This window comes from Saccoglossus kowalevskii, chromosome 11, assembly GCF_978046115.1.
Source record: "Saccoglossus kowalevskii chromosome 11, keSacKowa6.1, whole genome shotgun sequence".
NCBI classification, from domain to species: domain Eukaryota; kingdom Metazoa; phylum Hemichordata; class Enteropneusta; family Harrimaniidae; genus Saccoglossus; species Saccoglossus kowalevskii.
Window position 1 is genome coordinate 16,820,468 of NC_140651.1, and position 13,169 is coordinate 16,833,636.

At 34.8% G+C, this 13,169-nt stretch overlaps 2 protein-coding genes across 3 annotated transcripts; one reads left to right on the forward strand and one right to left on the reverse strand.

The window, feature by feature from the left end:
• Positions 1 to 5,360: 5,360 nt before the first annotated feature.
• LOC144344770 (neuralized-like protein 4) lies at positions 5,361 to 8,296 on the forward strand. Of its 2 annotated transcripts, none has more exons than XM_085504932.1 (5): positions 5,361 to 5,578; positions 6,414 to 6,558; positions 6,661 to 6,758; positions 6,851 to 6,998; positions 7,392 to 8,296. In XM_085504932.1, exons 1-5 carry the CDS (start codon positions 5,515 to 5,517, stop codon positions 7,594 to 7,596), a joined length of 660 nt encoding a protein of 219 aa, XP_085361058.1. In that variant the 5' UTR covers positions 5,361 to 5,514; the 3' UTR covers positions 7,597 to 8,296. The 2 variants fall into 2 exon arrangements, with proteins under 2 accessions (XP_085361058.1, XP_085361059.1); XM_085504933.1 differs by having other exon boundaries at positions 6,427 to 6,558.
• A 471-nt stretch (positions 8,297 to 8,767) lies between these two features.
• Positions 8,768 to 12,469, reverse strand: LOC146736238 (neuralized-like protein 4). Its single transcript, XM_085504936.1, has 3 exons — positions 12,340 to 12,469; positions 11,664 to 11,761; positions 8,768 to 11,315 (listed from the first exon to the last, which is right to left on the reverse strand). The coding sequence occupies exons 1-3, from the start codon at positions 12,462 to 12,464 to the stop codon at positions 11,299 to 11,301; spliced, it is 240 nt and encodes a 79-aa protein (XP_085361062.1). The 5' UTR covers positions 12,465 to 12,469; the 3' UTR covers positions 8,768 to 11,298.
• Between the last annotated feature and the right edge of the window lie 700 nt (positions 12,470 to 13,169).

Consider the following 13,169-nt stretch of genomic DNA (forward strand, 5'->3'; position numbering starts at 1 on the left):
CTCTAAAGTTCACTTTTTTGGCATTCGTTGCTTAACTTGCCAAGTTATAGTTTCAACTGTTCTCAAAACTATACAAATATTACGTAATTTCCAATCTACATATATCTTTGAATTTTTGAATCAACATATATTTAGTTTGTTTTGAATTATCAGATATGCCACCCATGCATGAGAATGCATTTTTTTTATATCAGATGAAAGTTCATACCACATATATGTTGCGTAATCACATATAATTTGCGTAATTGTTTATTATTATTCATGCAATGAATATGGTCCAATCTTTTAGGGTGTTCATGAAATGATGGCTTTGTACTTTGTGTAGTATTTTCCTTCTCTTTCAAATATAATGATTTTGTCTGCTTTTTGTTTGTAGCTACTTGCCTTCCTTTTTTCAGTTCTCTTTTATAGTGGATGTTGTTTTCGTTGCTGCTAATTTTGTTTTTATAATTGAATCTAATAAAAATATCTTTGGTATACAATTGTGCTACAAATATATCAGTCCTAACTAGACTTGGATTACATATTTGTGCAAGGACCTGTATGTCAATTGAGATAATCAAGAGGTAAACCGGATCGAAAACAACACTTAGCAAAAGCTCTCTCATAATAGCAGCATGGGGCTTTCATAAATGGCGATTCATATATGATTTACGAGTGAAACCAAACACTGGATCAGAAACACCACTATAAACGGCTTTTGCTAAGTGTTGTTTTCGATCCGGTTGGTATAATACCACCATAAATGTGATCATTTTTTGCCAGCACATCGCTAATTTCACTCCATTTACAGATGGTATGATACAACATCAAAAACGTGGTACGATGCACGGATTGCATTTCAGGTGTGGATACGACCAGGATCTTTTACACTAACAAGGGAAACAATCGGTGCCAGGAACCAGATTGATCCGTACGTGAAAAATAAAGAGCTGGAATGGGCGACTTCTGATAAGTCGGCTGTTATCTTGCGTGGATTACTGGTAAATCTAACTTAAGAGATGTATAGTGAAACTACAATATTTACTGTTAATAGAACTATTTGAACATAGACATTCTCATGAAAATTGTGATTACAACTTGTGAACCTAACTCGATTTGAAGTTGAAAATTGATATTACGTGAAACAGAAATCTGAGCTTACCCTGAAGGACAGACTAATTACTCATTTAATGTGTAATAATTTTATATCAAATGAATCGATTATTTTAAACTAATTACTCACTAAATTTAATTACACTCTCCGACGAGTTTTGCGCCCGAGTTGACAAAATTTCAAATGGGTTGTTCTCGAACTGAATTTGAAATAACATTCTATGTTGGCCTACACGACTTTTGTTGTTCACTCATTCGAGTAATTGTTTTTTTAACATTAAAAGCGATAAAATTGGAAATTTAGCGATAGTTTGCAATGCTGTTTCAATACGTTTATGAATTTGTTCTGTTGTACATTTGCTATTTTATAATCAGTATTTGAATGTTATTCGACGCCAAATGTAAATTTTACGCAAGCTCTTACCTTTTTTAAATCAGATTTATGACACCTTAAACGTGACTTTTAGACAAAGTTGAGTTATAATATACTTTTCATATGACCACGAGAAACGGCGTAGTTGGACTATTACATTGCTTTCCAAGTACTTAAATCAGTTGTTTTCAACATAGTAAGAATGAAAAAAACAAACAATCAATAATAAACTATGTGTACATGATTACAGAGTCAATTAAGTTTGCCGTTTTTCAACTATTGTTAACTGTTGAAACGTAACCATTTCTCTAGAAAGAGTGGTAATCACATGCTTATTCTGCTCTTTAGTTACCAGGAATCTTGCTATAAGATGACTGAGGAGAGATGGTGTAAGTGGCAGTATAATACGATACATTTGAGTGTAAAACATTGGGATTAAATCTTCACCAGAAAGCTGAATGTTTTGTTTTTTTCTGATATTGAATGGAATAGTGCGAAAGGTCATTTTTATATCATCAAGCTGTAATAATAAACCTTTCATTTTGGCGGGATAAAGTAAAAACTGAGAAGAGTAATGCGTTTAATGTTAAATGTGTTTCATTCAATAGAAAATAAATCTCATATAGAAATATACTCCAACAAGCAACTTTAGTCAATGTAGTCTGTGCCTGTAAAAAATGTTTATTTCAGTGTTGAAATGGAGTAAGACGACTATTGTATATTTGTTATGTTTTAAAGGGGAACTAAATAGAGCCTATTTTGGTGTTTGTATTTATCAAGTTATGTTGTATGTTGTAATGTATATTGATTATAAATTTGATAAAAATAAATAAAAAAAATGATTATCTTCAGAGTTATGATGATTTAAATATGAGAAACCATAAACCTGCGAAGGACTTCCGTTTGCGCCATCTTGCCATAAAAAAACGCCCTCATGAGGTATAAACAGGTAAGGTAACAAAGCATGATGACGAAATAGTATCTGATTAAATATAAGCAACTTAGGGAGCCATAGCTGGCTGGACTGGCGAATTGACTTCTAGTCTAGGTTGTTTCGACTTTTACGTTAATGTTATTTACAAGCATATCAACATACAAACATTATGGATGTCTCGATTGATCGAGACAGGCATTTTGTTTTGTTTTTTGTCTAACTGTCTAATAAATGCTGTTTTCAGTACTGCACTGTGCGGCGTGCAAATTATTCAAAGTATGGATGCTGGAGTATGCAATCTTGAGTTCGTAGGGTGGTGGTGGAAACATTTTCGTCCATGTATTCACGGGGCTGCACTGGCAAATCATGGGACAAGTGTCACAGGAATACCAAGCAGATTGTTCACAGACTTCCGTGTAATTTGAAATAAAACTTTCATCCGAACAAGGGGCATCGTCGACGATATACTCTCATCACTCACACTGGACTGATCTGAATCGTCACAGTATACCGTACTTCCCTGATCATAAGCCTGGAGGCATGAACACGTAAAGGAAAAGTAAGGGATGAGCTTGTACTCGAGGACCAACTCAGAAAAAATGATTTTGTTTTGGGGTTAAACACTGTAACCATCTTGCAAAAAACGAAAAATTATCCAAAAAAAAATATTCGTTCACCACGCCGGGCTCGGGAAAATAATACTTATTTTTGAAAAAAAAATGCGTCATTGATTTGAACGATACTTACAATGAAGAAACAAACATGTTAATAAAAAACACGCACATTTTATTACAATACGATTTACATACCGTCTGAATTTACGGTGAAATAATGGGTTGGGTCTGTGAGGAAACAGTGGACGAAGGCATTTATCATTATTTTCGTTTTGGTATGTTTTCGATCGTACGCAAACTCTCGACGCAAAACAATTTTCCACCATGAGGTTTTTCAGCACGATTTGACCTGGAACAAATTCCTTTGACATAACAGGTCATGTCTTTCATTAACCAATCAAAATGATGTGTCGTAATGATGAAATTTTCCAATTATTGACGATAATTTTTTAGCGCAATGCGGAAGTGAATTACCGCAATGTTAAAATGCGATCTGTAGCACTGATTGCAACGAAAAAACGATGATTTTGTTCCCTAAAAACTGGCGATTCGCAATTTCCGAAATATAAACGACGGTTATTAGTAACCGTGGGTAAACTGAGTGTGGAGGAAGAATTTAAACACCTTTCTCGGTCGCCAACATGTCTCATCGTTCAAACCCTAGGCCTTTCATGATAGTCTCAAAGTAAACCATGCCCAATAACCAGGTACACGCCTTGACGATCACATTTTTGGCTTTTCGAAGGCTACTACTCAAAGAAATAGGATTATTCCAGAATTGCAACATGATGTTCATCCTGAGTAAATGATAGAATAGAAACGATGCGAATCACGTTGTGTACGTTCGCCATGCACTCTGAACTTGAAATTAATGCGAGTTTTCTCATAAAACTAAAAGCATGAACCAAACTAACATGCCAATCACGATTATTATGAAATGAAACACACTTTTTACACGCATATTTTAAAGAATATCGTCGACGCCCAGTAAAAACACTCTGGGCTTATAATCGTGAATGCCCTCAACTCGATAAATACCAAGTAAAAACATAGGGATGGGCTTCATACTCGGGAGGGGCTTACGATCGGGGAAGTACGGTACTTTAACGCAATTGGGCGTTCACTCTCAGAATATTGTGGTTCAAACGCATAAGGCTCTAACCCAAGTTTTAAAAAGCACATTGTGCATATAAAAGTTGAGTTTATACTAATAGTACACAACGCTTGGCAGCATGAACGGCTATGTACAATGCGTATACGAGTGCGATCAGATACTAAAACGTCATAGCTTTGAAAAGTACCCGGATGTTAAATATGTTCGTTCGTTAATTATTCCCCTCCATGAATGGCCTCCATGGCAAGCACTTCAAATGCCTATCCAAGCTACAGTTATAATTAAAACAAAATTAAACCACTGCAATATTATTTCGAATACAGTTTAGAATATATACAACTATAAATTAAGGCCGCATTTAGGTTCGCTTTAATAACCTTTGCTTATGAAAATCCCAAAGAACACGTATGCGAATTTCAAGGATTAATTATAGTTGCCTTTTTCTTCTCAAAATACTAGACGACCGATTAAAGGACGCCCTCAAATGTTCATAATGCTTTTTATCCTTTGCAGAAAGCGTTTTCCGCAAAAACACCACCCACGGCTACGGTCATTTAACCTACAGTTAAGATATGACAATCCTCCTTCATCGACAGGAAGATCGATGCATAACACCGAAAAACTATATTATATAAAAACATTCAGCAATACCTACATTTTGATTTGAGTAAACGAAGTTGAATCAAGTAATGATTAAAGAAATGTGCTTTGATTAAACGTCATTTATTTTCCTGTCATACACAGAGCAATGCCAAATGAACACAATACTATTTTTATACATATTTCTGTGACATCCATAGTTTTGTAAATAAAGTGTGCTGTGAGTTAATTGGAACACTACATACTGTGTTGCGCTGACATTATCACCTTGTTCATGCTAGAACTCATCTGGTAGTATCTATGTGGAATGTGGAAAAAATATTTGACTGGATCCCATACAAAGAAGTTCGCTCAATCTGTTCTACACGTTTTTGTATTTTGGCATTCAGGCAGTACGCGGTCGCATCGACCCCGCTGCGCGTCGGCCGATACTTCCACTGTACTGTCTTCGTGCATACTTTTCGGCATCCTCGTAATAACCTCATGTTGTAGTAAATTAGAAATACATCGAACATTGTTAACAATAACAAGAATGTCCGTATGGTATGCGTACGTGTCGAGCTATATACAAATGACATACAAATTGTTTATTTGCTAACTGATAGTTTTGAGGGCGCTGTATGGATAGATGAACTTTTCAGGTATTGTGCAACACGCTAAAATACCTATCAGTACCTAATGCGGAATGCCTATCTCTTAATGTGACTTGGTAGGTCTAAGTTATACAAAGTTACTTAGGGTTACGAGACTGATAGGGTACAGCTCTGCCTGTAGCACATTTATCATGAACGAGAACTGTGACTACTATAGAAAATGTCGGCGATATATTGCAACACTAAACCTGCCATGTAAGTAATCTGTAATCTATTTAAAAATGAAGCAATTGTTATTGTGCTTTCATTGTCGCTATACTGCCCATTGTGTTTTAATTTTGGCACTAATGGGCATAATACTGTTAATATACCTAATGCATCGTTTGAGACAACCTACTGAGTGTATATAATGTGAAATTACCACTTACCAAATTTAAAATGTCAATAATGACATCCCATATCACCGAGGGAAATGTTTAGATATCAAGAAATAATCTCTCCAGAAACAAGTGTGAAAATTACGGTTCTTACAATTGTATGATATTTTAAACTCTTGTATCTCTTGTACAAATTATTTTTTTTATTATTTTTTTTATCTTAATGGCCATAAATATAATGAAAATGACATATACTTTTCAAATTTTCAAATATGGATGGCTAAACATAGCGCACTACATAAGCCCCTGTGCGCAAATCGTCGTGTTCTGCTCGTAACGAATACCTGTCCAAATAATACACTTGTGTTTTACCCTCTGTTATGATAATCCAAATTAACTATTAATGCACTGCTTTGTGGCTAGCGTGTACTTTTGGAAAGCTGTCTTACGAACCCACATAACTTTATAACTGTACATCCTCACTACGTAAGCATATTATGGAGGACTAAAATGCGTGCATGAACTTGGAATCTAAATGTTGCTGCTTTAAATTTACACCTGCCAGTTATTGTTTTTAGTGATTATATTGTCTAAATCAAATTAATGTTGATAATTAGAACATTCGACAAAATTATTAGTTTATCACAAATCAAATGTTTAAAATATGAAGGGATAAATTAATATACCGAATAATTACAATTTGTTTCAAACAGCTTCTTTGTTCAGGGACGATACCCGATACAGCATGTGCTACTGTAAAAGTTGCCATGAAAAGAGAAATGACGGAGAAGTATACAAAAGGGGGGACCCGGAAACTGCTTACGTATTACCCTTGAACTGGGCACGTTTCCCTCTCAGGTATGTACCTTATATCAAAATGAAATAGTTATAATAATTATGAACAATCTCTTGAAATGTTTCCTGTTAAAATGCAAAGTTTTTTTTCTATCTTAATGAAAGAGTTAGACATGTTCCGAAGAATTATCATGTTGCATTCCATGGCACTGATGCAAGTTCTTTGAAGGACATATTGACTTGTGGTCATTTACTTCTACCAGGTAAGAATATGCACTAGGAATGTAATTCGACACCAATATTTTTTATATTTCTTATGAACAAATGTGTATGCTTACTTCGTACTGCATTGCAGGGGACAAGACTTCAGGCGGTAGGATTATTGAAGAAAAATGGGGACATTTCAATGACAAAATCAAGCCTCCAGGTTTCAATACAAAACAAATATTCCTTTCTCCCAGCATTAAATATGCAGGACATTGTACTTATTCAAATATTTGCAGGTATGGCAATATTTTATGCGTGACAATTATATTGCTCACAACGCCAATGTCAAATTGTGATACAAAACGTGGTTTGGTGATGAGTTTATTACATGTTATTTTTCAATTTTTCAATCAGGTATTCAGTTATATATATTAATTTCTATAACTTTGGCTCAGATATGCCTAATAACGCGCGTATGAGGATGACACCGAGTACGTATTAAACATATAAACTATTAAAAAATCATGCAAAATAAATGTTTAACGATTTGAATCTAGGCACTTTCAAATAATTAATAATACTTACAAATTGGGAAACATTTATATTCAGATTAATGATGCTTCCACATTATTTAATACGATCAGAAATTTATGTTAGCTATGTCAATTTTCTTTATTGTTTATTTACAGGTGGCATGACCGAAAATCCGACACTTGGCATGACGCACAAGTTGCTTTACAGGTTTGGATTAGACCTGGATCATACAGTGTGAATGGCCACACAGTCAGTGTACGTTATATGATTGATAAGCACGTCCCAAATAATAAATTAGAATGGTCCACTATTGACAGGTCTGCTATTGTCATGTATGGCTTGTTGATACGTTTAAACTAGAGCTTTACTCATTATTGACCTTTGTAAATAGCTACCGTTAAAAGCAAAAAAAACGCTTTTTATAGTGCCTTTATAGTCCTCTTTATTAATGAAATGACAAATCAGTCCTAAGTGTAACATGAAATAATTATTTTGTATATTGTACATATTCATTTTATCATTAACAACTGAATCGAAGCATGTTATTTTATTGTTAGAACAAAATGAGAACAGAGAATTTGTGCATATGTTTGTATATATTGATATGGCATGTTATAACTTTTGCATATACAAAAATAGAATTTTTATTTTTTATTTTTGAGGTCGGTAAACATTAAAAAATGCGGGTTAAGTGACGTAGCCATATACAACCACACAACAAATACTAGTAGCTAGGATACAGCCTGTCAATAGCCACTTTAAGATGTCGATAACAGTACTGGACAATGACGACCCAGTCTTTTGAATGTGGTGACCTACTGGCAGTGAATTCTAAAAATAGTTTGTGGTCTTTGTATGGTGGAGAATAATAAAATAGGCTGTTTGCTTGGATATGCATATCCTGTTTCGTATCCTCCTCAACATGTTTACGGCTTATTTGGATATTTACTTGTGTCGCCGTAAACCTTTCGCCGAAAAAGAGGTGAATGATTTCATATGAATCTATGTTGAAATACTATTTCATAAACAATAAATACTAACATTTTTTAATAATGCAGAACTCTCATGTTTACTCATTAAATAATTTATGATACGTTTCACCGTATGTGACTGGAATTTAGATATATGGGATAAAGAAAGCTAATTATTGAGAATTGTTTCACACATTTGTATTTCGGAACTGTATTACACTACACATGGAAATTCATTCTTACTATTCAAAGTATTTATTGTGAAAAAATAAAATTACCACGCATGTGTCAAATGACCTGGATGTAGGATGGCACCAGTGTTGTTCAAACGCCTTTCCGTATTACAAATTTGCAGTTCATTATCAAATTGCAATAGTTCTTGGGAGTTGCCCTGCCAGTCATGGCGGCTTAGATTATAAATGTGTACATAAAATCTCTACATGGAATATAAATCTTGCTATCTGATTGGTAGAAACGGCCAGTAATGAAAACAAGCCATGCATGGCACAGACTCTGTTTGTTTACAGTAATATAGTTTGAACATAAACATGTCAGAGATATGAATCCATAAGCTGCTGCTTTATTTTGATGTTTTTTAACATTAAAGGGATTGACATTCAGTCATCTTGTATCTGGTAGTCGAATGAGTACTTGTCTATATGGCCATCAGTCGGCCATTTTTCACATCTGTATATCTATGACATGATGTATGATGAATATATCAAATTTGAACATAATCAGTAAAAGCAAGTCAGAGATATGGAACTGGAGCCACATTCAATAAAACAAAATGGCCACCAGTCAGCCATTTTGAATCTGATCTGAAAAACAAAATGACGTGAATCACGGTCCTATAATGTTCAATGTATGTACCATATTTGAATGTAATCGGTCCAGGCTTGTCCAAGATATAGACGCACACACACAAGCACTCAGGCACGCATGCACGCACAGAGATCTATCCATAATTCCACATTTTCGAACTGCGCCCAAACAGGGACTAATAAATCACGCCATCTCAGATGATATGTATAGTGTAAACATTGAAATAAGACCAAACGAAGACAACCACATATATTCACGTATCGAATTAGTGAATTTTCTATGATAATCAGACTTTATACTGTTATTCATACTGTGAAAAATATGAAGACCATATTGAAATTGAACAACAACCTATAACATGTATACACACTTTTGTATTGGCTTTTCCCTTTCATCACTTTCAAAAATCATCAGACCTTGAACAATGATGTTTGTATTCGCATATCCCGTTTCGTATCCTATTCAACATGTTTACCACCAATGTATATATTTAGTTGTGACGCCATTCCCGCTGCTTCACAAAACCCCTGTACAAACAATGGGCTCAATATAATAACAAACTAATACGGCTCTAATCATGGTTAAAATGACGGTTGGCAACGCCTATATTAATGCAACAAAGTAGTGTGACAGCGAATTATTGCAAGTACATCGCAGTTTACGTCGGAATGTATCTAATAACTGATCACAAAAAAACGCCAAATGTCTTGCTCTAATTCGCAGTAAATAAATATATGCAGCACAATCTCACTGTGACATCAAACATAGTTTCGAGGGTACACGACATATTGACTAACAAACAGTTTCGTTCTTGTCTGATTACACATAACGTCAATCTAAATATCGTATGTACGTATTATACAAAGTATCCATGATGTACATAATGTCAATACACACGCAGAAGTAACAGAGCGCTATTTAGTCAATTATTAACATACGATCGTTAAAGGGGAGGGGTCGTACGTCACCTGCCCACGCCCGGGAATCCAAAACGAAGATAACAACGCGTGCTAAAAACGCAAAGACTTATGGGTAGATGCATGTTTGTGAACAATGACACGCTATGGCCATGTGATGCATGTGCCGGTGACGACTCCCCCTTAAAGCTGCCAGTGGATGTCGATGAAAGCACTCGAAATGGTAACCCAGTATTGTGAATGTAGTGACGTTTCAGCAATAAATTCAAAACCTTGTGTGTAGTCATTGTATACAACATATAATTGATGCTTGACGTAGTTTGCCTGAGGATACATATCCGGCTAGTATCCTTCTCAGCATGTTTACAACTTATGTCATAGCTAGTTGTGGCGCCGTTCGCTTTGATCCCTTCACTGTTGCTCTATGAAATGAAATTATGTTGAAATTGTATTTCATAGAATAGAAAATCAACAATCTTTGACAATATGTATATGACCAAATTTGGCACTGAACCAATTTAAAAACACTATGTTCTAAAATTAAAGATATATATCAGTAGTTTATCTAAACATACAAAAACAAAAACACTGTAGTGAGTTTTTAGACTTTGCAATTACTAAATCAACAATTAAGTGATCATTAACCTGTACAGAATGATCAGTAGTGCATAGGTTGCAATTTTGGATTCATGCAAGTTTTCTACAATACACAATACCCAGCTCCATTTGTTCAGCAGCCGCATATTAGCAAAATTGATTGATCACCTGACCAACACAATTATCTTATTATTCACACTATCTTACTAATTATACAAATAGTTTGGGTTGTTCAAAAAAGGAAAACAGAGGGAGGAGAGATGAGCTGCTTATCAAAGTCAGTAAAAGTACTTGTCACTGTCGACCTACTCTAACCTTTGTTCAGCGGTCTCAGGCTAGAAGTAAAAATAATGAATGGTCATTTTAAGTACGTCTAACAAATAATTATATATGGTTGCATATCCTGTATTTGCCTACACATTATAAGTGGTTAGTAATTGCTAGTTTTGATTTTTTTAATCAACATTCCACGTATCCCCATTATTTTGACGTTACTACTGTCGTTCACATCTCAACTCAGTATTTTTGCATTTTTCATATGTAGACTAACATAAACTAAACCATTTAGCTAATTTTCACCAGTAATCCATATGGTATAACGCTCAATCTATTCGGCGTTGACCACTCCAATGTGTCATCACTGAAGAATGGGTCGATTCCATACGCCCCAGCCAGAGTATGTCTTCCTACTGCATAGCTGAATGGGCGAATCCATACTTGTATCGCTACACTCGCGTTGTATACCCAGCGACTTATAAAATCGTATCATCTTATGCAGGAATGTGCGTTGACAAATTATGAAAATAAAAATAAATATGTTACAACTTATAGTGAATTGTTGGTGAGAAATAAATTATTCAATTGTCTGATTTAGATCGCTTAACATGGGTTTGCATGAATCCCCATTGATTCATTCATTCAACCATTCATTTATTTGAATTTACAATTTTACCGAAGGGAGTGGTGTCACCTGTAACAAAGGGCGGTTATATAGGTTATTTAGATTGTACACGATACTACATAAACACAAGTTCCAACTGGTTTTGCAGATCAAATTAAAGCAATGAATCGATATTAATACGTATTTTATTACTGTAATTATATTTTCTCTGCCTACCTGGTATGAGAAGCTGATGGGTAAGTAGTATATCTTTGAGGTTTTCAGATTTGGTACCGTGATATGCTACATGATACTGGGGATAAGCATTCCGAACTCTAAAATGTAATATCAAATGAATTACTCAGATATATGTTAATTTATGCAATGGGTGGAGGACTATATTGTGGCATACGAACTAATGTTTTTTCGGGACAAAAACAGGTCATAAAACAGAGCAGAAGAGCAATTGCCAGATTTCAAGCTATAAACTAGTGACAGAGTTATATGTTGTTGAAATCCCAGACAACCCACTACCTGTAGTATTGGCATTGTATATTGCATTTATAAAAGAATCTGCTATTTTCTCGAAAGATTCGACATAAAAAAATCGATAAATGGAAAAAAATACGTGGAAAAGATTTTTGACTGTAATTTGAATTTATTACAGTCAAATGCCATCATGTTTTTTAAAGTCTGTTATATCGCCTTTTGAATTTCGAAAGATTACATTTAATTCAAAACATAGTACTTCAATATGAAGATTCAAATAAGCACGCCGTGGTTTAATTGTATAGAATTGTATAAGCGATCAACGCTTAGCAGCAGTATTAATAATTTGAATTTTACGACAGTGGGAATTATAGTCTGTTCAAATGCCATAAAGCATAAGTTTGAATGCAATCAGCTCACTTACTTCAGGGGAAAGCGAACCCATCCAATTGGTAGTGCATATACTTTCGATGGTGTTCCTCTTTCGTAGTACATAGCGTCTCCTTGCACTTCATGGCAATGCACACAGTAACACTTATCATATTCCATACATGGCCACAATTTACTAGCTGTGAAAAAAAGACAATAATGCAATACCATATTTCTACACTTATATTTAGGTAGATTTGGCGATTTAAGCATGTACGTGATTGTTAAATATGAATATGTAATGCAAACAAACCTGGTAGGCGAAGTGAATTTAGATAGCGTTGACATATTTAGTAATAACCGCAGTATGTGTTAATATTTACTTTTGGTGTTAAAGAAAGCGACATATTCCAGTACGGATTGGCCATTTGTACAATACAATGTTGCATAGATGAAACACAAAAGGCAATTGTTTTCTGTGATCTACTCAAACGTAAGTTTATATATACCGGTACGTGACAACGCGTTTATTATGCTATAGTTCGCGAATGGCAACAACTCCCCGGGCATCATGACCACACCAAAGAGGTCGCTTATAAAGTATGATGCCTTACTCAACTCTCTGTCCATTTCACCCAGCATACGTTACCTTCCAGTGAAGGGGATAGGGAACTCGGATTATAACTATTAAATTATTGTTCACATGTTTTGTTTAAGAATTCCGCTTTTGTCCCTTTAAAATTATGACTTGTGTATCAAATTTAGGTTCATAAAACGCACTTAGTGGGGCATTCACTTTACTGTCTACTTTTACCTGTATTGTTTGCCAATAGTCACTCAAGACATATCCCTAAGTACGTCCGGGTTCATTGTTATTGAGAGCTT

Coding starts and splice junctions, on each gene's coding strand:
- LOC144344770 (XM_085504932.1), top strand. CDS start 5,515: ATGAACGAGAACTGTGACTACTATAGAAAATGTCGGCGATATATTGCA. Junction 5,579..6,413: donor TGCAACACTAAACCTGCCAT/GTAAGTAATCTG, acceptor TGTTTCAAACAG/CTTCTTTGTTCAGGGACGAT. Junction 6,999..7,391: donor ACTTATTCAAATATTTGCAG/GTATGGCAATAT, acceptor GTTTATTTACAG/GTGGCATGACCGAAAATCCG.
- LOC146736238 (XM_085504936.1), bottom strand. CDS start 12,464: ATGGAATATGATAAGTGTTACTGTGTGCATTGCCATGAAGTGCAAGGA. Junction 11,762..12,339: donor TGGGTTCGCTTTCCCCTGAA/GTAAGTGAGCTG, acceptor ATTACATTTTAG/AGTTCGGAATGCTTATCCCC.